Source organism: Salmo trutta, chromosome 22 (assembly GCF_901001165.1).
Source record: "Salmo trutta chromosome 22, fSalTru1.1, whole genome shotgun sequence".
NCBI classification, from domain to species: domain Eukaryota; kingdom Metazoa; phylum Chordata; class Actinopteri; order Salmoniformes; family Salmonidae; genus Salmo; species Salmo trutta.
Window position 1 is genome coordinate 11,951,767 of NC_042978.1, and position 24,855 is coordinate 11,976,621.

Here is a 24,855-nt window from a genome sequence, read left to right on the forward strand (position 1 = left end):
ATGTCATGGTGGTGGTGTCTCTTTTCTTATGAATAATTTATACCATACTATAAAAGTACACTGCATTGCTCTCCAAAGCAGTGCCTCAAAATGTCGTAACAGACACCTGAAAACTAAAAGCTCTCATAAGTGACGCCAGAAAATTGAACTACATCACTGACAACTTGTCCTTCCTTAATGCAGACAACCATTATGCCTTGTCAAACAATGTAGAAGTCACAAATTTGTTTCCTTTACAACCTAACAAATCAATTCCTTACTAATGGGACCAGGACAGAAAGTATTGCCAAGGTCTGTTGCTGCACACTTCAAACCTCTCTTTTCTCATACGTAACTGAATTCCAAAATTCATTCTCTTACATCAGCTGTGTTGCCAACAAATTTTCAGGGTAAGTTGCTAGAGGCAGGTTGATTAGTTGCTAAAAGTTGCTAAATGACGTTGTGATGTCATTGCGTGATAACGTAAAACTGCGTCATTACGTAGAATACACAATAACATTACTGAAATTGACTGGCCGCCTCGGCAGAAAATATGATTTGACATTTGTTCAGGTACAGACTCCCACTCTTTTCTGTACTTCTGGCTGTACATTTTTGATTGAGGCATGTTGATTGATGTTGTAAGTTTTGTTCAAGATCAAACATTCGTGACCAACTATATTCATTGGGTTTGCCTCATCGAACCCGTACTACTGCTGCTGCAGTCAGCCAACAATGATTTGCAATTTTCTGAAATTGCTGCTGGCCTGCTGCTGCCTGTGCACGAGCTGATGTAACCGATGTGAAATGGCTAGTTAGTTAGCGGTGGTGCGCGCTAATAGCGTTTCAATCAGTGACGTCACTCGCTCTGAGACTTGAAGTAGGGTTTCCCCTTGCATTGCAAGGGCCGTGGCTTTTGTGGTGCTTCAGTTGTTGACGTGTGCAAGGGTCCCTGGTTCGAGCCCGGGTTGGGGCGAAGAGAGGGACGGAACCTACACTGTTACACTGAGCGCCTGCTGCTGACGTCACTCACAATGCACTTTTGCAGCCAGGCACGTGTGTGTGACGGAGAAAATCGTTTTTGTGTCATTTAGAGGGAAAATGTGTGCATTTTAGCGTTTGAGTCATTTTTCAAAAGTTGCTAAAAGTTCCAAATACATTTTTAAAAGTAGCTAAATTTGTTGCTAGGTGCTGTTTGAAAAAAAAGTTGTCAGGGTAGTCTGAAAAGTTGCTAAATCTAGCAACAACATTGCTAAATTGGCATCACTGTACATCAGTGGTCACAACTTGTCAATCTTCAAGGCATTCCTAGTCGATCACCAAACAACATTTCTGTAGAAAAGCCAACAATAAAGGCTGTAATAAAGGCTTGCACTCCTTTTACCTTTTTTTATTCATGTTGCGCTTTTGGCGATAGGTGCACTTGATTCAGAAGCCCTGCGCACCGAGTAAGCAAAGTGTTCCAATTTGGAACCATTTTATTTGTCTTAAAAGACAAACTCCGCCTAACCGGCAGACCAGGAGATCTGTGGCTAAAACCAGTGTGCCTACTGCGCTGGCCAATTGGATATCTCAAATCACCGTGCCTAGAGATATCACAACCCAGGCCACAGCAAAGTTTGATACTAGCCTACATAATATTTAATCACTTTTAAAACCATGACCACAGAGAGACTGTCAAAGAATACAGCAAAAAGCTGTGTTTTTATGAGTGAGTTCATGTTTAAAAAAAATATTCGAAACTGTCACAACTCTTTTTTATTCAACACTATTACAAAACATAAAACGAGCATCTCTCTATTTTCACTCGCGCTGCAGCTGCAATGAATGGATAGCCCTGCGTTTTCATTATTTTTAGCAGCTCGTTGTGTCTATTTTAATATGGGGGAATATTTCACTTTCTCTGGTCATAGGAACAACCTGAATTTGTGCCCGAGGCAGATGCGGTGCGACTCGAGTTTCGCCATTAGGTGGAAGACGGTGTCCCCTCTCTGGTCAGTCTCGCCAGAGGAAAAGAAGGAGAGAGCAGGTCGACCCTTTGCTGCGCTCTCCCTCCCTCCGCTAAGCCAATTTTATGCTTGATCCGAAAATGTGGTCGTGACGCAATTGCGAAGCCTCTGGAGGCATGCAGAGGTCAAATCAAGCTCCGTACCACATCGCAGTGCGCCTCTCATATTTTGTAACAATGTGGAGGGCTCCGGATAGCTTCGCATTGACATGATTGTGTTTATACAGGACCTACCGTCAACCAAACTCACTTCCCTGACAACTTCCTTCACAATAGCTCTGCGCCGCTAGGTACATGAAGTATGAAAGCCCTGAAGTCTGCGGAGGCTGCATCACAGTAAATGCTGTACAGCCACCTCAGATGTCAGATTGACCATGTAGAGCTTTAATGCCGTGTTCAAAACAACTGGGAACTCAGAAATCTCAGACTTCAGTGCGTTCAAGACAACTGGGAACTCTGAAAAAAATTGATCTGACTTGGAAACATTTTTTTGAATGGTCATCCAATTCGGAAAATCTGGTATATTTCTAGACCTCCAACTTTCTGATCTGAAGATCACTGATGTCATGATTTGACCTCGTTTTTATTTTTGAGTTCCCAGTTGTCTTGAAAGCAACATGACCATCAGATGCAGGTACCATCAGTCCAGTAAAGTATTTCAATTTATGGTTAGCTGTGCCTCGCAAGTGCTACACCAATTTATCTATTTTGTAATTGAAGCTCGAGTTTTGCAATATGGTCTGAGATTAACAATATTGGCACACCAGGCATATAACTAATATGCTGTGATAATGTATTAGGCCTACTGCACAAACCTAATTTGTACAGAACAGTTTTTATTAAGTTAATGTAAAACAATTTAAGTCATGTTTAAAAAAAAATCTTGAGCGGTAGATCTCAGCTTGCTGTTTGACTGTGAAAGTGATCTTGACTCAGGAAAGGTTGGCGACCACTGTCTCGCGTAAATACATTCGTTCTTTGGTGCCGTCTTTCAGGGCAAAGGCTCAGGCTTCTCTAGGAGAGCAGTTTATCACAGACTAAGATCGAGTTCTTTCAAACCTACTACAGTAGGAAGTCAGTTTACAAAGCTGGGAAACACAACAGGTGTCTCCTTTCCTTGAGATGTTTTAACGAGGCCTTACACTTGGGAACAATTACCCCTCAATTAAGCGACACAGCACGGACGGCTTCGCTATAAACAGTTTGTTTAACCAAGTGTAAAGCAAGAGGAATCTTGTGGTGAGGTGACCACGTGCACAACAGTCCCAGAAGAAAGGCTCGTTTAGAACAGTGAGAAACACAGAAGGATGTCACACTTAAAATGGCACCTTTTTTTTCTCAGTGCTGAAAAATCGTCTCCATAGCATCTGGCTAATGAATCTTGATTTCTTCTCTGGGAACAGATTCTATTTTCCCTCATTTGTTTGCATATCCCCAAAGCGCGCTAAGTACTAGCAGCTGTGGTTTTGGTGAGTGCAGCCTTCGCAACACAGGAGGGCTTTAATTGCTCAAGTCTTCGAAGGATAAACAGTCGCAAAAATGGGAGTTTCAGTCAGGCGTTTTTATTTGATCCGGTGTGATTCGCCCCAAAATGGGACAAAATATCATTGCAATATCCCAATATATACTTATCATGTTGACGTTCCTGCGTTTTTGCTGCTTGCTTCACAAATCCACTGGAGGACCATCCTTTAAAAAAGTAAGGGGAGGGAACTCACGACCCACTATTGAGTATCCGGGCGTTGCTTCCAAGGGCAGCATCCTCACGGCACCTCGCTCTGTTGTGTTCAATTTCTTGCCCCCCTTTTTTTTTCAATGGCGGCATCTCACTGGGATACTCCACTGGCACAGATAAAAGGTAATGAGTTTCATCTCATTACATCCGCTCTTCTACAGGAATATGGAGATTAAACAAGGTTAAAGAAGAGGAGCAGATCCCTTTATTGGAACCCTGAAGCAAGGCCTCTCTCGCTCTCTCTGCCTCTAGGTAGTTTCATATTCAATGTATTGACTTATTTTTAAATGATTCTGCTTCTGCTTTAGTCAGGTGGCAAGAATGGTAACTTTGATATATTCGGCTCAAGTAATGGATAGAAGCTTCATAATACAGGGACTTCCGTCCTTTACACGCCAAGACATCCATTAGGTAGTCACATGACAAACACGGATTTGATTGCGTTACATAAAGGCTGAATTGGCTTTGTACTCCACAATTTCATTTAGTACCACGATGGCTAGATGTGTTAAGCTGGTGTGTACATACACACCCCCATAAAACAAGATAATGAAGTTCACTCTGTTGAAGTTCACTTCTCTGTTAGTTCAGGTGATATGGAATACTTCTATTACAGCTAACGACCATCGACCCGAACTAGCTTCACATTCAGCCCCCTCACCCTCCTTCTCGCCCACCTCTCACCTCTCCAGAGGATTAAAAATAATCATTCCTTATTGATTTCCCCACAAATGGTCATTTGCACAGAATGGAATCGTAATGAAACATTGTTTTAATCGTCCCTACTCCAATGTGAGAATCGATTAGAGAAAATCCACATTAGGTATTCTTCTCAAATACCCCATTTTATTGTGATGGATATGAACAACTCAATCAAGAATGCATTTTCCATCATGTTTTACCAGCCTGACCAAGACAATGATAAGGGTCGCTTGTGGCTGAGGCGCTAGCTAGACTCAGCCAAGCATGAAAGAGAGTGGGAAGGAGGACTGATTGCAGAAAACAATAGCAAATAATAACAGCTGCCTCAAGCAGGCTCTACAGTGCCTTCACAAAATATTCATACCTTTTGACTCATTCAACATTTTGATGTGTCACAGCCTGAATTCAAAACGGATCAGATTTTTTCTTCACCCATTTACACACAATACCCCATAATGACAAAGTAAAAACATTTTTACAAATTTATTAAAAATGAAATACACTACATGACCAAAAGTGTGTGGACACCTGCTCGTCGAACATCTCATTCCAAAATCATGGGCATTAATATACAGTTGGAATACTGCTGCAGGGACTTGCTTCCATTCAGTCACAAGAGCATTAATGAGGTTGGGCACTGAGGTTGGGCGATTAGGCCTGGCTCGCAGTCGCTGTTCCAATTCATCCCAAAGGTGTTCGATGGGGTTGAGGTCAGGGCTCTGTGCAGGCCAGTCAAATTCTTCCACACCGATCTCGACAAACCATTTCTGTGTGGACCTCGCTTTGTGCACGGGGTCATGCTGAAACAGGAAAGCACCTTCCCCAAACTTGCCACAATATTGGAAGCGCAGAATATTCTAGAATGTCATTGTATGCTGTAGCATTAAGATTTCCCTTCACTGGAACTAAGGGGCCTAGCCCCAACCCATCAATCACAGCCCCAGATTATTCCTCCTCCACCAAACTTTACAGTTGGCACTATGCATTGGGGCAGGTAGCGTTCTCCTGGCAGCCACCAAACCCAGATTAGTCTGTCGGACTGCCAGATGGTGAAGCGTGATTCATCACGCCATAGAACACGTTTCAACTGCTCCAGAGTCCAATAGCGACGGGCTTTACACCACTCCAGCCGACACTTGGCATTGCACATGGTGATCTTAGGCTTGTGTGCGGCTGCTCGGCCATGGAAACCCATTTCATGAAGCTCCCGATGAACATTTCTTGTGCTGACGTTGCTTCCAGAGGCAATTTGGAACTCAGTACTGAGTGTTGCAACCGAGGACAGCCAATTTTTTCTAGCTCGGCGGTACTGTTCTGTGAGCTTGTGTGGCCTACCACTTCGTGGCTGAGCCGTTGTTGCTCCTAGACGTTTCCACTTCAGAATAATAACACTTCCAGTTGACCGGGGCCGCTCTAGCAGGGCAGACATTTGACAAACTGACTTGTTGAAAAAGTGGCATCCTATGACAGTCCACGTTGAAAGCCACTGAGCTCTTCAGTAAGGCCATTCTACTGCAAAAGTTTTCCTATGGAGATTGCATGGCGGTGTGGTCGATTTTATACACTTGTCAACAACAGGTGTGGCTGAAATAGCTGAATCCACTAATTTGAAGGGGTGTCCACATACTTTTGTGTATCTTGTTAAACACTTATTTAGGCTTGCCATAACAAATGGGTTGAATACTTATTGACTCAAAACATTTCAGCTTTTCATTTTTAATTAATTTGTAAAAACGTCTATAAACATATTTCCACTACCATTGTGGGGTAGTGTGTGCAGGCCAGTGACACAAAATCTCAATTTAATCAATTTTAATTTCAGGCTTTAACACAACAATATGTGGAAAGGTGAAGGGGAGTGAATACTTTGAAAAAAAGATTTACAGTGCCTTCAAAGAAAAAGAGCTGAATGTACAAGTCTATATTTCCTCATCATATTTACTCACAGTTTACTAGAAAAGTAAAAAAAACTGAATTACCTGGAGAAAGTCCTACAAAACGAATCAATGTGGAGGCAGCAGAGCAGACAGTCAAGAGGGATAATAGTGGGAAATGAAACATTAGCAGGTGGGGATCGAGTTACACCGGCTAGATTGGAATTCTTGTCCCATGTGCTACATGAAGGAAGCAGGTTCCATACACCACTAATCAAAAGGTTTGGTCTTATGTCTGGCTCATTTATTGTTGTATATCTGCAGAATTGGAATCTCCCAGAATTAGAAATTACGGGAAAAATCGAAGAAATTGGAGATAGTCGTGGGGGACATTCCAGCAAAATAAAAACACCAGGCAGAGGAATCTGCCTCATCAAATTCCAGTGCAGCACCGCTGTGATTATCACCAGTGCTAGCAGCAACAAGCTGGGAGGTCACAGCAAATCAGCCTAATTTCACATCTCCAAAGCCACTCATTGACTCAAATGGGAGTGTCACATATAATCACGCAGAAAGGGCAGCTCACAGTGGCCAAATGCTCATCTCCATTCTCAGTGAGTGAAGTCACCCAACATGTGGCACATTTCCAATGATTGGCCAAGCTTGACTCGTGGTTTGATCTCTGTCAATTCAGGCAATGAACTATTATGGAAAAGAGTGCCACGAGGTCAAAGGGTAAATTACTTCCCTTGTTACTCAATTGAAGTGCACAGACAGTGCCTTCAGAAGGTATTCATACCACGTGACTTATTCCACATTTTGTTGTGTTACAGCCTGAATTCAAAATGGATTAAATAGATATTTTTCTCTCACCCATCTCCACACAATACACCATAATGACAAAGTGAAAACATGTTTGAGGATGTATTGAAAATGGGTAGGTCTAAGAGCTTTGCACACCTGAATTGTGCAATATTTGCCCATTATTCTTTTTTAAATTCTTCAAGTTGGTTGTTGATCATTGCTAGATCAAGTCTTGCCATAGATATTCAAGCTGGTTTAAGTTAAAACTGTAACTGGGCCACTCAGGAACATTCAATGTCGTCTTGGTAAGCAACTTGTGTATATTTGGCCTCGTGTTTTAAGTTATTGTTCTGCTGAAATGATAATTTATTTCCCAGTGTCTGGTGGAAAGCAGACTGAACCAGGTTTTCCCTGTGCTTAGCTCTAATTATTTATTTTTATCGTAAAAACTAAGTCCTTGCTGATGACAAGCTTACCCATAACATGATGCAACCACCACCATGTTTGAAAATATGAAGAGTACAGGAAGAACGCCTGTATCTTTTGATACAACATCCAAAGTGTAATTAATAACTTCACCACCCTCAATGTCTGCTTTTTACATTTTTATTTCTACCCATCTACCAATAGGTGCCCTTCTTTGCGTGGAATTGGAAAACCACCCTGGTCTTTGCGTTTGAAATTCCATGTGCGATTGATGGACCTTGTAGATAATTGTATGTGTACAGAGATTTTTGTATTTTAATGTTTTATTACACCTTTATTTAGCCAGGTAGGCAAGTTGAGAACAAGTTTACAACTGCGACCTGGCCAAGATAAAGCAAAGCAGTTCGACACATACAAAAAAACAGAGTTACACATGGAGTAAAACAAACATACAGTCAATAATACTGTAGAAAAATAAGTCTATATACAATGTGAGCAAATGAGGTGAGATAAGGGAGGTAAAGGCAAAAAAAGGCCATGGTGGCGAAGTAAATACAATATAGCAAGTAAAACACTGGAATGGTAGATTTGCAGTGGAAGAAAGTGCAAAGTAGAAATATAAATAATGGGGTGAAAGGAGCAAAATAAATAAATAAATGCAGTAGGGGAAGAGGTAGTTGTTTGGGCTAAATTATAGATGGGCTATGTACAGGTGCAGTAATCTGTGAGCTGCTCTGACAGCTGGTTCTTAAAGCTAGTGAGGGAGGTAAGTGTTTCCAGTTTCAGAGATTTTTGTAGTTCGTTCCAGTCACTGGCAGCAGAGAACTGGAAGGAGAGGCGGCCGAAGGAGGAATTGGCTTTGGGGGTGACCAGAGAGATATACCTGCTGGAGCGCGTGCTACAGGTGGGTGCTGCTATGGTGACCAGCGAGCTGAGATAAGGGATGAGGTAGTCATTAAAAAAAGCATGTTAAACACTATTATGGCACACAGATTCATGCAAGTTGCAAGATTTGTTAAGCAAATGTTTACTTCTGAACTTATTAGGCTTGCCATTACACAGCGGTTGAATACTTATTGACTCAAGACATTTCAGCTTTAAATATATATATATATATATATATAATTCCACTGACATTATGGGGTATTGTGTGTAGGCCAGTGACACAAAATGTGGAAAAAGTCAAGGGGTGTGAATACTTTCTGAAGGCACTGTAGGTAAGGGACTAGGAGTGAAGGTATTAAGTCTCATCTCTAATCTTGAGGTAATTTGTTTACCGGCTAACTGGCTTTCTTTACTGTGTTAAGTGTCCATTCTCCACTGGGAGTGTTAGGTACTCCTAACATTCTGAAGGATGCTTATAGAATTCAGGTAAAAACCTTAATTTGCAAGAGGAAGGATAAAATACCTTTCTTTTTTTGAAATGGGGTTCTGTCTTCAGCGAGACGATTTTCCATTCGATTTTTCTATGCACTTGACAAAAATGTATATTCTTCCATTTTGATGAAAATAAATTATATTCAATGATTTTAATTTTAGCACAAGGCTATTTCCATAGTTGTGTCCTTGTATTAAGCATACAGGAGTAATAGTTTTCTAATCTTTCACAGCGGGTCAATCGCAAAAAAGGGCCAAGATACAACAAATGTGCATATTTTGTTTTTATTTCCCATGATTTCAGAAAGGTACAAAAACACTTATTGTGGTGAATACAGAACACATGCATACAAAAACACAAAAAAAGTACAAACCCAGTTGGTCTTTGTCTTTATTAGAGGAACAAAACAATTCATCCCCCACACTGAACACTTCACTCTTTCAACCCTCAGAAGCTCCATCTCACTGGCCTGCCCCCCCCAACGGTGAGTTAATTGGGTTCAATGTTGGGTTTCGTGTAAGTCACTCTCCTCTGTGAACAGAGGCAGAAGTTCTAAAGCAGGGATGGGCAACTTTGATGGGGGTGGGGGCCCCAAAAACATCTGAACTCACCATGAGAGGCCGCAGTGGCTCGTGGGTCTGTCTCTCCACATCCATACCCACACATGCAGTCAGAGCCAGCCCTAGCCTTTTGGGAGCCCTAAGTGGAATTGTGTTCAGGGTCCCTGCCTACCTTGCAATCCAAATATTTTGACAGCGGAGACAAAACATTGAAGTTTTAGAGTTAATTTCCTGCAATTCTACACATTTTGCTGTGGGGCGTAGCAATTATTTCCCAATGTTATGCAATTCTATTAATTTTGCCATGGAGCGGAGAAAAATTGGCAGTTTTACAGCTAATTTCCTGCAATTCTACACGTTGCCGTAGTTGCTATACAAATGTTTGCAGTTTTTAATATGATATCTGAGTTAGAATGACGAACAAAATCAAAGGGGGGCCCCCTGGTTGTTAAATCAACTATGATTAGAACACATTTATATAGCTAATAGACTAATTTACCAATCTGAAAAATGTTAGCTGACAGGCTAATTGCGTGACTGTCAGTGACTGATATAACAAGAGGAAAACTGCTGATGTAAAACCACATTTTCAAATTGCACTTTATGTATTCTACTATTCTGACTCTTAACAGTAAATTGAGACCCCAACTGAAATTATTTTTAAAACTACGGGCCTACAAAAAGGAGAGATGCCAATCCCTGTTCTAAAGCCATGGCTCTCTCTGCACAGGAGGGCTGCTGTCCTTATCAGTTCCCTCTTCTCTACCGAAGAGGCACATGCATTTTTCTGATCTCATCAAAGCGGGCGAATGAGAAAAATACCAAAATCAACCGCTATTTCTATGTCGCTGCCTCTAACTTAGTGCCCCGGGTGGAGAATTAGCAGTGATGAGAGGAAGAGCGATTTCTGGAGGATTCTGAAAACTGATTCTGCAGTTATATAGCGTTGCTGGGCACTGCACAACCAAATCCATGTTTTCTACAGGCACGGAACAACTGTACACAGTCTTCAGGCTAGTAACCTCAGGGTTAATCAAACATATTCCTCTACTCTTCCGTTTTCTTTTAAACACCACCATTTTCTTTGAGATATTCCTGCCTTGAGCTGTTTTTAGCCAAACAGGTTAACACAGATTATGTGCATATTGCTAATGGGAAAACAGTTTTGCTTGAGAGAAGGTGAAGGGGACCTATGAACCATGGTGGTCATACCCATTTTGCGACTGAAATTAACACCAGCCTCATTGATGCTAAGCCAAACACACCTGGGTGCACATCATGTCCTTGTCGCACAAATCCTTCTAATCTATTAACTGGTTGAACGTTATAGAACGTGGCAAAGCCGAGGCAAAAAACAACAACAAAAAACAGGAGAGGATAATGCAGGAATCTGAGATGGTTAGCCAGATTACAAACAGGATGAAAGGTCAGAGGGCAATAACTGGATCCTGTTACACCGATTTTTGGCTGATGGAATTTTTGGCCTTATAGGCAGTGGTGATGAGTGTGAAGGAACAGGGCTGTGAGTTGAGGAGGTCAAGGGACGTCAATAAAGCACTAAGATCAATTATGTGGCTCAATCTGGCTGCACTAGACTACTGCAAGTAGCCTGTGGCTAACATTGAACATGTCGCACAAACAAGGTGAGCACGTTTTCTTCATGTTAAACCCTTTATCCAAAATATGCCGAGGGATCATGATACAGGCAATACGGTCCATGGTACAACTTTTACACCTGGAGTCCTGCTGAACGTACACTCTCCCTTACAAAACAAACTATGAATGACACACTAACTTATATTTCCCTAGCCTACCGGTCTGTATTGAGGGGGGCTTGCAGTGTCTTCCCTCCCCCTAGTAGGGTCCCTGCTGGTGGGATGGGGGAGCCGTGTCCAGGGGTGGTGGCTCTTCTCTAGCTGGGCTTGGTGAGGAGCTGTGTGGAGAAGTCGTACAGGTCCTTGTTAACCTTCTTCAGCGTTCTCACTTCCTCCTCCAGCTCCGACACACGCACCTTGGTGTTCTCACCATCACCAAACACACTCTGTACGTTTAACAGTAAACAGAGAAAGAAGAGAGAGGGGGAGCAAGAGAGAGAAGGAAAGTGAGAGTGTAAAATTATAGATACATCGGGGTTAAGCAAACACATTTGTAGACACAGAACATTTAAATCTACCACCTCAGGTATCAGGTCCCAGCGGATTCTAAAACGGGGGACATGTTTGCTTTTCTCTCATAGACCCACTCATCGAAATCGACAAAAGGATGAAACCTCTCCAATATTTATGGTAATGTAATGTATTTGGAGTTAAAGGCTCCATTGTGTGCAAATGAGCGGGGGAATTCATTTCCAGTGGTGGTACAATCTGGCAAAGAACAAACCCAGCTCCCCACGGAAAGCCCACTGCCCGTTTCGGGAGTTGGGAGCCGGGGCGGTGGGTCAAAGGCATGGGGTGAGGAACATCAAATCTCGTTTGTGAGATTAGGGAGGTTTTTCCAGAGTCAAATATTGACATTTCCCATTGTGGCCAAATTCGCAGCGCAGGCAGCTGTTGGATGACAACGGTCCATATTTTTCATATTTCCTCCCAAGATTAAAGAGTGGAGGGGAGAGGACAACTATTGCCCGTATTCAGTTTATTTATTCGTTTGCCTGCCTTCTTGGGTATAGATGTACCGGGCTGGGTGCTTTGGTCTTGCCTGTGGGAGCAAGCGAGGGCTGTTCTCCCTTTTTGGATGGAGTGAGACTAATCCACTTAACCCTATCAGTACCGAGACCCCAACAAAAATCAGCTTTTCATTTATCTGACTTCCATTTATCTGCATGTCCAGCCCTTATATTTAGCCTCACAATGAAGTGTTTTACCATTTTCTTTTCAGGACAACCAGGGCTACAAGTAAAACATGAAAAAATATGACAAACAGTTGCATTAATGAGTTTAATTGACAAATGTCCACAACAAAAACAATATGGTCCACCAAAGCAAATAACAGAAAAATGGATTTATATGAATGCTGCAAGTGCAGACATTGTTTGCTCAGTTGGAAATGAATATCCAACTAGTCAGTGACAACTGTGTGGAGTTTGTGACAGTGACTATGTGAGCTTATTATACTATTAGACACCATGAGTCTCAGCTTTTAATAGTTTGAAGCTCAAACCATATGAACTCTCCAGACCATTTTGTAGAAAGACTTGGCCCCGGGCCCCTTCGGGATCCTGTCTAACACACACAGCTCTAGTTCAGCCCAAGTTAATCACACAGACTAATGTTTGGTACCAACGGATGTAGAAGAAACGTATCCAAATGGTACAACCCAGAAGTCTGTAGCTCAAAGACACTATTTATTTAAAATGGTTAAGAGCGCTTTGGGGGGCAGAGCGGTGGAGTCGTCAGCCGCTCACTGAGCCCAGGGATAAGGTGTGTCTGGTGACGGCCTCGTCTAGTTAGCAGACAAATTCTTTGCGAAAAAACACCAACCTGCTCCTTCCTGGTACACACATGCAAGACTGCACACTGCATCCACCCGCTGGTCGAGCGGATGCAGTGACACAGAGGTTTCGTGCTAATTCATTAGACTTATTAAGAGTAATAATGGTAGATTGAAGTAATATAGAGCCTTTCAATAAGTTCCAAAGTGAATTACATTGTTTAGGGGTAACTCGCTCTGTCCACTGTGTAACACCCACCTGCGTGATGCATGGCAGCCATTTTGTGCCATAAACGTTCTCCAAACATAGGCTAAAATTACATGGCCATAATAGTGAGGGGGTAGTTTTGAATCCTATACATTTGGGGCCATCCATGTTTTTTTATTATCTTTAGAACTGGGTTGGACCTCCCAGTGCTGGATCTAGTAGAGGCAGAATCAATCCCAGGGGAGAATCAGGAAAGCAATCCACCATCACCAGCCAAAAAATGAAGGGCCTTGTAGGCAAGGATAAGAGAGGAATGCTGGAGAGCCCAAGGTGGAGCAGGGGGCCCAGAAGGGAGCGGTTGGATAGTGCCCATGATTGGACAGGAAAAGCAGCTGCTGTTGCCACCAGGACAGGGATATACTGAGATCTAATCATAACCAACATACAGTCCCAGAAGAGCAGACCCTGGCTTTAAAAGGCACAATCTGTTATTTGAATTTCCACTCAAAAGTTACACACTGTGGGGGTGGGTCTTGGCAAAAGTAACTGTTACCAAGTTATTTAAACATAGATCAACATCAACAAAAATGGCCCGCTAAAAACATACGTCGGGGCCAGTGAATCTCATCAATGGAAGAGCATTTTGGCTTTACAGTTCGACATTTACATGCTCTGTCGCAGTCTGCCATAAAAAAACTGATGGTGCCGCAGTCAGCACTGCATCGTTTATATTGGCCGTTCATTTAAGCATCCACCACAATCACTGCATGTCATAAATTCTTGACCAGCACATGAGTATTCTATACTGACTTCTAGTAATGACTTGCATTGCGAAATTATATTACACAGCTTTTTAACACATGCACTATAGACTACCGGTCAAAAGGTTTAGAACACCTACTCATTCAAGGGTTTTTCTTTATTTTTACAATTTTCTACATTGTAGAATAATAGTGAAGATATCAAAACTATGAAATAACACATATGGAATCCTGTGGTAACCAAAAAGTGTAAAAATATATTTTACATTTGAGATTCTTTTGGAGTGCTGCATCAGAAGACCTGGCCTCCACAATCACCTGACCTCAACCCAATTGATATAGTTTGGGATGAGTTGGACTGCAGAGTAAAGGAAAAGTAGCCAACAAGTGCTGAGCATATGTGGGAACTCCTTCAAGACTGTTGGAAAAGCATTCCAGGTGAAGCTGGTTGAGAGAATGCCAAAAGCTGTCATCAAGGAGAAGGGTGTCCATTTGAAGAATCTCAAATATATTTTGATTTGTTTAACACTTTTTTGGTTAATACAGGATTCCATGTGTGTCATTTCATAGTTTTGATATCTTCACTATTATTCTACAATGTAGAAAATAGAAACCCTTGAATGAGTAGGTGTTCTAAATCTTTTGACCGGTAGTGTATATACACAACATTATGTGGACAACCCTTCAAATCAGTGGATTTGGCTATTTCAGCCACACCCGTTGCTGACAGGTGTATAAAATCAAGCACACAGCCATGCAATCTCCACAGACAATTGACATTCTAGACGATTCAGTGCTTCCAACATTGTGGCAACAGGGATTTTTCCGATGGCATTGAGGAGAACACCACATCAATCACTGGCTTTATCAATAAGTAAATCAAGGACGTTGTTCCCACAGTGACTGTACGTACATACATACCCCAACTAGAAGCCATGGATTACAGGCAATATTCGCACTGAGCTAAAGGGTAGAGCTGCCGCGTTCAAGGAGCGGGACTCGAACCCGGAAGCTTTTAAGAAATCCCGCTATGCCCTCTGACGAACCATCAAACAGGCAATGCGCCAAAACAGGACTAAGATCGAATCGTACTACACCTGCTCCGATGCTCGTCGCATGTGGCAGGGCTTGCAAACTATTACAGACTACAAAGGGAAGCACAGCCGAGAGCTGCCCAGTGACACTAGCCTACAAGACGAGCTAAATAACGTCTATGCTCGCTTCGAGGCAAGTAACACAAACATGCATGAGAGCATCAGCTGTTCCGGAAAACTGTGTGATCACGCTCTCCGCAGCCGATGTGAGTAAGACCTTTAAACAGGTCAACATTCACAAGGCCGCAGGGCCAGACGGATTACCAGGACTTGTACCAGCTTTGAAAGGCTGGTCATGGCTCACATCAATACCATTATCCCAGAAACTCTAGACCCACTCCAATTTGCATACCGCACCAAAAGATCCACAGATGATGCAATCTCTATTGCACTCCACTCTGCCCTTTCACACCTGGACAAAAGGAACACCTATGTGAGAACGCTATTCATTGACTACAGCTCAGCGTTCAACACCACAGCTTAGTGATGAGCTTTGAGTGCACTAAGGACCATGGGACTAAACACCTCCCATGAAACTGGATCCTGGACTTCCTGACAGGCCGCCCCCAGGTGGTAAGGGTAGGTAAGAACACATCGCCCACGCTGATCCTCAACACGGGGGCCCCTCAGGGGTGCATGCTCAGTCCCCTCCTGTACTCCCTGTTCACTCATGTCTGCACGGCCAGGCACAACTCCAACACCATCATTAAGTTTGCTGATGACACAACAGTGGTAGGCCTGATTACCGACAACGATGACAGCATATAGGGAGGAGGTCAGAGACCTGGCCATGTGATGCCAGGACACCAACCTCTCCCTCAATGTGATCAAGACAAAGGAGATGATTGTGGACTACAGGAAAAGGAGGACCAAGCACACCCCCATTCTCATCAACGGGGCTGTAGTGGAGCAGGTTGAGCGCTTCAAGTTCCTTGGCGTCCACATCACCAACAAACTAACATGGCCCAAGCACACCAAGACAGCTGTGAAGAGGGCAAAGAAGATTTGGCATGGGTCCTCAGATCCTCAAAAGGTTTTACAGCTGCACCATCGAGAGCATCCTGACGGGTTGCATCACTGCCTGGTATGGCAACTGCTCGGCCTCCTACTGCAAGGCACTACAGAGTGCTGCTTGGCCCCGGTGTGTACATCACCGGGGCCAAGCTTCCTGCCATCCAGGACCTCTATTACATGCGGTGTCAGATGAAGGCCCTAAAAATTGTCAAAGACTCCAGCCACCCTAATCATAGACTGTTCTCTCTGCTACCGCACAGCAAGCGGTACCGGAGCGCCAAGTCTAGGTCCAAAAAGCTTGTAAACAGCTTCTACCCCCAAGCCATAAGACTCCTGAACAGCTAATCAAATGGCTACCCAGACTATTTGCATTGCCTGCCCCCCCACGCTGCTGCTACTCTGTTATTATCTATGCATAGTCGCTTTAATAACTCTACCTACATGTACATATTACCTCAATTACCTCGACACCGGTCCCCCCCGCACATTGACTCTGTACTGGTACCCCCTGTATTTAGCCCGGCTATTGTTATTTACTGCTGCTCTTTATTTATTTGTTTTTCTTTTCGCTTACTTTTTTGGGGAGGTATTTTCTTAAAACTGCATTGTTGGTTAAGGGCTTGTAAGTAAGCATTTCACTGTAAGGTCTACCTACACCTGTTGTATTCGGCGCATGTGACAAAAATAATTGTTTTGGGGGGGGGGATTTTAGAATGAGATATTCGATGAGCAGGTGTCCACATACTTTTGGTCATGTAGTGTACCATAAGGCAAATGTTGCCTATTACTGGTTTAACATAGAGACCACATGCTAATCTATGGGTCCCACATGACCACGATGCATTTTAATTTGAAACTACAAGTCGAAATTATGTTCAGGCCAGATCTTTGGCCAGTGAGAAACCCTGACCGCCCCATTGTCTTTGGCTTGAGAGGTTAACACAACTTTCAAATGAGTCAGTGGAAATGAAAGTTACAGATTGTGCCTTTAACGGACTGTGTGGTCTTTATAATGAAAACCAATCTCTTGAGGTGCATCATATTGACAAGCCTGTTCATTTCAGCCATGATCTCCAGATAGGAAATCAACTCTCCCTAGCTAAGAAAGGATATGAGAAGGATGGATACACCAAGTCTCCAGATAAGACACAATATTGTAATATTGACCTTTGCTGACGCCATAGCCGGTAGGGTCTCTCCTCTCTTACAGTCAGTACGTTGACGCACTGTGGTGTAAGTATGTATGAGCTGGCAAGTAGTAGCTGCAGCTGTATTTTCTTATCGTGGCCTTTGTAGATGTCTGAGAGTAAAGTGCAAGTAACACTGTGAGGAGTTAAAGGGTCATAATGAAGAGTCTTCAACTGAGCCTTCTGGCAAGGAGCCTGTAAAAATGTTAACCTGCGGTGACTACACTGTCTTCAGAATGTATTCATATACCCTTGACTTATTCAACATTTGATGTGTTACAGCCTGAATTCAAAATGGATGATTTTTTAAAAAGTTTTATCATCTCACCCATCTACACACAATACCCCATAATGACAAAGTGGAAATATGTCTTTAGAATTATTTTCAAATTTATTGAAAATTAAATAAAGAAATCACATTTACATAAGTATTCCAACCCGAGTCAATACTTTGTAGCACCACCATTGGCAGCGATTACAGCTGTTAGTCTTTCTGGGTAAGTCTCTAAGAGCTTTCCACACCTGGATTGTGCAACATTTGCCGATTTTTCTTGTCAAAATTCTTCAAGCTCTTTCAAATCGATTGTTGATCATTGCTAGGCAACCATTTTCAGGTCTTGCCATAGATTTTCAAGTAGATTTATGTAAAAACTGTAACTCAGCCATTCAGAAACATTCACTGAGGGGGCTTGTAGCAAACAGGACACATGTTTTGGAATATTTCTATTTCGTACAGGATTCCTTCCTTTCACTCTGTCAATTAGGTTCATATTGTGGGGTAACTACAATGGTGTTGATCCATCAGTTTTTTTCCCTTTCACAGCCACTATACTCTAACAGTTTTAAAGTCACCATTGGCCTCATGGTGAAATCCCTGAGAGGTTTCCTTCCTCTTAAACAACTGAGTTAACTTCTTTGGGATGGGGGTGGTATTTTGACATCCGGATGAAAAGCGTGCCCAAAGTAAACTGCCTGCTACTCAGGCCCAGAAGCTAGGATATGCATATAGTAGATTAGGATAGAAAACACTCTAAAGTTTCTATAACCGTTGAAATAATGTCTGTGAGTATAACAGAACTGAAATGGCAGGTGAAACCCTGAGGAACCATACAAAATAAAAAAATATTCAGCATACCACTGATTTCAATGCCTGGCACTTTTATAATAGGGCGAAATCATCTCCGATGGCATTTCCTAGGGCTTCCACTAAATGTCAACAGTCTTTAGAAAGAGTTTCAGGCTGGTTTTTGGAGAAATGAGGGAGAAGTTGTAGTTTTTCTAAGTGGCTCCCATTTTGGCTGTAGTTTCCAAGCGTATGGCCGAGACAGCGCGTTATTTTTGTTTATCTCCGGTAAAGACAATAACGATTCTCCGTCTTAAATTGTATTGTTTATTTGCGTATTAGGGTACCTAAGGGTTGATTATCAACGTTGATTGACTTGTTTGGATACGTTTATTGGTAACGTTTGGGATTCATTTTGTATGCATTTTGAAAGGGGGAAACCGAGTGGATTATTGACTGAAGCGTGCCAGCTAAACTGAGTTTTTATGGATATAAAAAAGGACTTTAATCGAACAAAAGGACCATTTGTAATGTAACGGACATTTTGGAGTGCCAACAGAAGATCTTCAAAGGTAAGGCATATATTATATCGCTATTTCTGACTTTCGTGTCGCAAATCCCTGGTTGAATATGATTTGTTATGCAGTTGTGTGCTGGACGCTGTTCGCCGTAAAGCCTTTTTGAAATCTGACACCTTGGCTGGATTAACAACAAGTTAAGCTATATTTTGATGTATTGCACTTGTGATTTCATGAAAGTTTAATATTTATAGTAATTGAATTTCGCTCTCTGCAATTTCACCGGATGTTGGCCAGGTGGGACGCTAATGTCCCACCTATCCTAAATACGTTTTAAGAAGGACGCCTGTATCTTTGTAGTGACTGGGTGTACTGATACACCATCCAAAGTGTAATTAATAACTTCACCATGCTCAAAGGGATATTCAATGTCTGCTTTTTGTAAAAAGAAAATATTTTCCCATCTACCAATAAAGAAGTGCCCTTCTTTGCGAGGCATTGGAAAACCTCCTTGGTCTTTGTGGTTGAATATGTTTAAAATTCACTGCTCAACTGAGGGACTTTACAGATAATTGTATGTGTGGAGTACAGAGATGAGGTAGTCATTCAAAAATCACATTAAAAACACTATTTCACACACTGAGTCCATGACACTTATTATACGACTCAAGCACATTTTTACTCCTTAACAAAGGGGTTGAGTACTTTTATTTTGTAATTAATTTGGGGAAAGAAAATTCTAAAAACATAATTCCACTTTGATATGGGGTATTGTGTGTAGGCCAGTGACAAAAAAAATCTAAATAGTATACATTTTAAATTCAGGCTCTAACAAAATGTGGAAAAATTCAACGGTGTGAACACTTTCTGAAAGCACTGCACATAGCATTTACATACATCTAACACCCTTAGAACATGTGGTTTATAATGCGGAGTCACATGGCCCCCTGAGATGATGTTGACTTGCTCACTAACCTTATGTCGACAAACACAGATATTTGAAATAACATCTATGGGGAATTGTATTGTGTAATGACGTGCATTTTTGCATCGACCTGCCCACTTACCTTGTCTGTTACGGCACTCATGATGGAGTAGAGTTTGTCTGCTTTCTCCAAATAGGTCTCCTTCTGGGCCTAAAAGAGAGAGAACATACAGTCAAACAAGGTGCACAGGCCATGTCCAAAGTCAAATCCAGAAGTGGATAGTGGCGTGAGTGTGACAATGCCAACAAAGGGCTGACAATGACAATACCAGACAATAACAACAAGTGGCGTGATCCCGCTCCCCAGATTTACAGAGCGGATCACAATTGCAATGTACAGCCCCGTCCACTGACACCCAACTGTGTGGGAGTTCTGACTTTATTTTACGGCTCGGGTCAATAAAGCTTACGCGGATGGACAATATGTTGAAACGGAGGTGGGAAGAGTTCAGACGCGAAGACTACACGCCCACGAGTAGGAGTTATGCATGGCGGTGTAGAGAAGTGGTTTCCGACTCTGGTCTCGGGAGAGCTATCTTGTGGGGAGGTCTTCAGAGGTTTTTTATTTATTTCACCTTTATTTAACCAGGTAGGCAAGTTGAGAACAAGTTCTCATTTACAATTGCGACCTGGCCAAGATAAAGCAAAGCAGTTTGACACATACAACAACAGAGTTACACATGGAGTAAAACAAACAGTCAATAATACAGTAGAAAAATAAGTATATACAATGTGAGCAAATGAGGTGAGAAGGGAGATAAAGGCAAAAAAAGGCCATGGTGGCGAAGTACATACAATATAGCAAGTAAAACAATGGAATGGTAGATTTGCAGTGGAAAGTGGAAAGTAGAAATAATGGGGTGTAAAGGAGCAAAATAAATAAATACAGTAGGGGAAGAGGTAGTTGTTTGGGCTAAATTATAGATGGGCTATGTACAGGTGCAGTAATCTGTGAGCTGCTCTGACAGCTGGTTCTTAAAGCTAGTGAGGGAGATAAGTGTTTCCAGTTTCAGAGATTTTTGTAGTTCGTTCCAGTCAGTCATTGGCAGCAGAGAACTGGAAGGAGAGGCAGCCGAAGGAGGAATTGGCTTTGGGGGTGACCAGTGAGATATACCTGCTGGAGCGCGTGCTACAGGTGGGTGCTGCTATGGTGACCAGCGAGCTGAGATAAGGGGGGACTTTACCTAGCAGGGTCTTGTAGATGACCTGGAGCCAGTGGGTTTGGTGACGAGTATGAAGTGAGGGCCAGCCAACGAGAGCGTACAGGTCGCAGTGGTGGGTAGTATATGGGGCTTTGGTGACAAAACGGATGGCACTGTGATAGACTGCATCCAATTTATTGAGTAGGGTATTGGAGGCTATTTTGTAAATGACATCGCCGAAGTCGAGGATCGGTAGGATGGTCAGTTTTACGAGGGTATGTTTGGCAGCATGAGTGAAGGATGCTTTGTTGCGAAATAGGAAGCCGATTCTAGATTTAACTTTGGATTGGAGATGTTTGATGTGAGTCTGGAAGGAGAGTTTACAGTCTAACCAGACACCTAGGTATTTGTAGTTGTCCACATATTCTAAGTCAGAACCGTCCAGTGTAGTGATGCTGGACGGGCGGGAAGGTGCAGGCAGCGATCGGTTGAAGAGCATGCATTTAGTTTTACTTGTATTTAAGAGCAGTTGGAGGCCACGGAAGGAGAGTTGTATGGCATTGAAGCTTGTCTGGAGGGTTGTTAACACAGTGTCCAAAGAAGGGCCAGAAGTATACAGAATGGTGTCGTCTGCGTAGAGGTGGATCAGAGACTCACCAGCAGCAAGAGCGACATCATTGATGTATACAGAGAAGAGAGTCGGCCCAAGAATTGAACCCTGTGGCACCCACAGGGTAATGGTAGCTAACTACCATTTAAAAAAAACACAGGTTCATAAAATTGACTGAGCATGGGAATAAACAGGCCAGAATACAACAATCATTAACTCACGATTAGGAAACAAATCACCTAATTTTAATAAAAGAGTAATACCAACTGAAAGCTATAGTGACCAAATATTTACTGCATCAGTCTTTGAAAAGTGCTGGGGGCGTTACACAGGTCAAGCGGCATACCTCCTCGCATCCCACTGCTGGCTTGCTTCTGAAACTAAGCAGGGTTGGTCCTGGTCTGTCCCTGGATGGGAGAGCAGATGCTGCTGAAAGTGGTGTTGGAGGGCCAGTAGGAGGTAATCTTTCCAAACAATCCAATGCCCCTGGGCAGTGATTGGGCCATTAAGCGGGTGTCCTGACGCTCTATGGTCACTAAAGATCCCATGGCATTAATCGTAAGAGTAGGGGTGTTAACCCAGGTGTCCTGGCTAAATTCTCAATCTGGCCCTCAAACCATCATGCCCACTTAATTATCCCCAGCATACATCTGGCTCATTCATTCCCCCTCCTCTCCTCTAACTATTCCCCAGGTAAATGCTGTAAAATGTGTTCTGAGTCAACTTACCTGGTCAAATAATCGTAAAATGTTTTAAAATTAAAAAGCGGCATCCTATTGAACTCAAATAACCCAAATTGTGACATGAATTTAGACCAGACATACCCAGTTCTTCATCAGTCCTTTATTAAATGTTGAGTAACCTGTCCTGTAGCAGCTGGAGCATGTTACAAGGGTAGGACTTTAAATGCCACTGCAGCAAATCAGACAAATTAGAGCTGTGGTGAAGGACTGCAGTTGACATACACCACACTGATGAAATCCTAAAACATGAAATGAGTTCACATACGTATCTATCCCTTGCGACAGAATCAATTTCATTTGAACAATAGAAACTGCATGGAACGCTATGCATTCTCGATCGATAAAATGTATATTTGTATAATTTAAGTGAAGCAAAGCAGATGAGCCATAGCACATTAATAACATGAACTGTCTCAACCTTGAATGGAACTAATTTATACAGAATCGGGATAAACAATGCAAGATTTTCATCAAACTATAGTGCCTTTAGGTTCTTCATGTGCACTGCTCTGCTTTAGTCAGTCTCAACTGAATAAAAATGATCTATATAAAAAGGTCAAAGAAGCAGCTCCGTATCTTGCTTACCAAATTATATGACATTCATAATTCCAGGCTGTTCTAGATTTAACCATTTTATAAATGAAAATCACAACTTTGTTTAATTTTCGTGCCTTTTAAATTGGGGCCATAAAAAAGAAATAGTAAATTATAGGTGTTTAATACAATTGTATTTAATTGATTACAATCTAATTGAAATTTTCATATAGGTCATGCTTTTTAAAGCTTTAACATTTAAAAAATGTAGTGATACTGTGATAAAGTTCTCCCTATATAGATTGTGTTTCATGCATTATTAATGAAGGGCTTCATACTGTATCTCAGGTCAATGATACTCAGTTGTCTTCAGCCTCCCCTAAGACGGAGAGTTAGGAAAATGTTGCTGTCCTTTTTGATGTCATAGTGTTTTCAGTGTCTTGCCATCTTCAAGCTGCCTTCCCCCAAAGAGCAATATCTGTTGGTCCACAGGGACCTGCTCCACATTGTAGACCTTTGATCTTGAACTGGGACACGGTCTCAGCAGGCATCACATCGTAGGGTTTCACATTATTCAGGGTAATCTGAATCGCAGCAGGCTTTGTAATCGGCACACACACATTGGATCCTGGGCTGCAGCCCATAGTGGCTCAAAGTTTTTGAATCGTCACTGATATCCTGCCCATTACTTTTTAGCTTCTGCGTGGCAATTGGCACTTCAAAATGTTGGTTGATGAGACTTCTGAGATCCGCCACTGTGGTTCCTGTATGCACCCTCAGGGAGTGTTTTTCCCCATTTAACAATGTGATGGTGAGGTCCACAATAGAGACTGTATTACCTGAAAATGAATTAAACGGAACATTTATTTGATGGCCCTTATAATATCACAAGTAAATCGGTGCCCAACAATAACGTAATTGTAATAACTATGAATTAACATGGCATTTTATATTATTTAGGCCTACCTGATAGGCATGATTGTTAGCGCAAAATCATTCAATAGGGTATAGCAAAAATATTTACCTTTTCATTTAATATTGTCCTACAAGAGAGCCTTTGTTATTTTTCCTGAATAGTTTTGATAAATCTGTTCATCTACAAGTACTTAAACCGGTTAAAGATGACAGCTCTGTCTTCGTTTAGAGCGGAGCAGGTATTATAACAGCTGAGGGCCCCGCCCCTCAAATTAAGATTCGTTCTATCCTTGATTCACCACTTTTGGTTTCCATTCTCAGTTTCCATTCTGCTGCTGGGTACAGAAAGTTGAGCGCAATAAATTGTTTATTTCATGGACAGACTTTTACCAGAGTTCCAATTACAGAAGGAATAAAATAACCATTTAGAGTGGGGCAAATTAGTGCACAACATTCCACACAGTAGGTCTATACTTTACCTAGGTGCACTAGACAAGAAATGAAAGTAAATCCTAGGGCTATTGTGTCTGGAAAAAAACATGTGATACAAAGGACAGGAATTCCAAGTAGTTGTGCTGCGTCAGACATACAGTGGGGTCTGAAATTATTGGCGCTCTTGATAAAGATGAGGAAATTCCTCGTCACAATGGGATTCGATGAGTTTTAGCCTTGGTGTGTTTGGACCATGATAGTTCGTTGGTGATGTGGATACCAAGGAACTTGAAGCTCTCAACCTGCTCCACTACAGCCCCGTCGATGTTAATGGGGGCGTGCTCCGCCCTCCTTTTCTGTAGTCCAGAATCATCTCCTTTGTCTCGATCACGTTGAGGGAGAGGTTGTTATCCTGGCACCGCCTCCCTATATGCTGCCTCATCGTTGTCAGTGATCAGAGTTTTTTTCTCTCTCTGGTTTCACATGTAACATGCTGGTAGAAATTAGGCAAAACAGATTTAAGTTCCCCTGCATTAAAGTCCCCAGCCACTAGGGGTGTCGCCTCTGGATAAGCATTTTCTTGTTTGTTCATTGAGTGCCGTCTTAGTGCCAGCATCGGTTTGTGGTTGTAAATAGACAGCTACGAATAATATACATGAAAACTCTTGATAAATAGTGTGGTCTACAGCTTATCATGAGATTCTCTACCTCAGGCGAGCAAAACCTCGAGACTTCCTTAACATTAGATTTTTTG

The 24,855-nt window shown here is 42.2% G+C and overlaps 1 protein-coding gene across 1 annotated transcript in view; it reads right to left on the bottom strand.

The window, feature by feature from the left end:
* Positions 1-9,174: 9,174 nt before the first annotated feature.
* The window catches only part of wdr18 (WD repeat domain 18), a 97,239-nt gene continuing 81,558 nt past the window's right edge, over positions 9,175-24,855 (bottom strand). Inside the window, exons 9-10 of the mRNA XM_029706613.1 lie at positions 19,808-19,876; positions 9,175-11,507 (exon numbers count right to left, since the gene is read on the bottom strand). Of these exons, the coding sequence (XP_029562473.1) occupies positions 11,379-11,507; positions 19,808-19,876 (198 nt within the window). The 3' untranslated portion in view covers positions 9,175-11,378. The remainder of the gene's footprint in view (positions 11,508-19,807; positions 19,877-24,855) is intronic.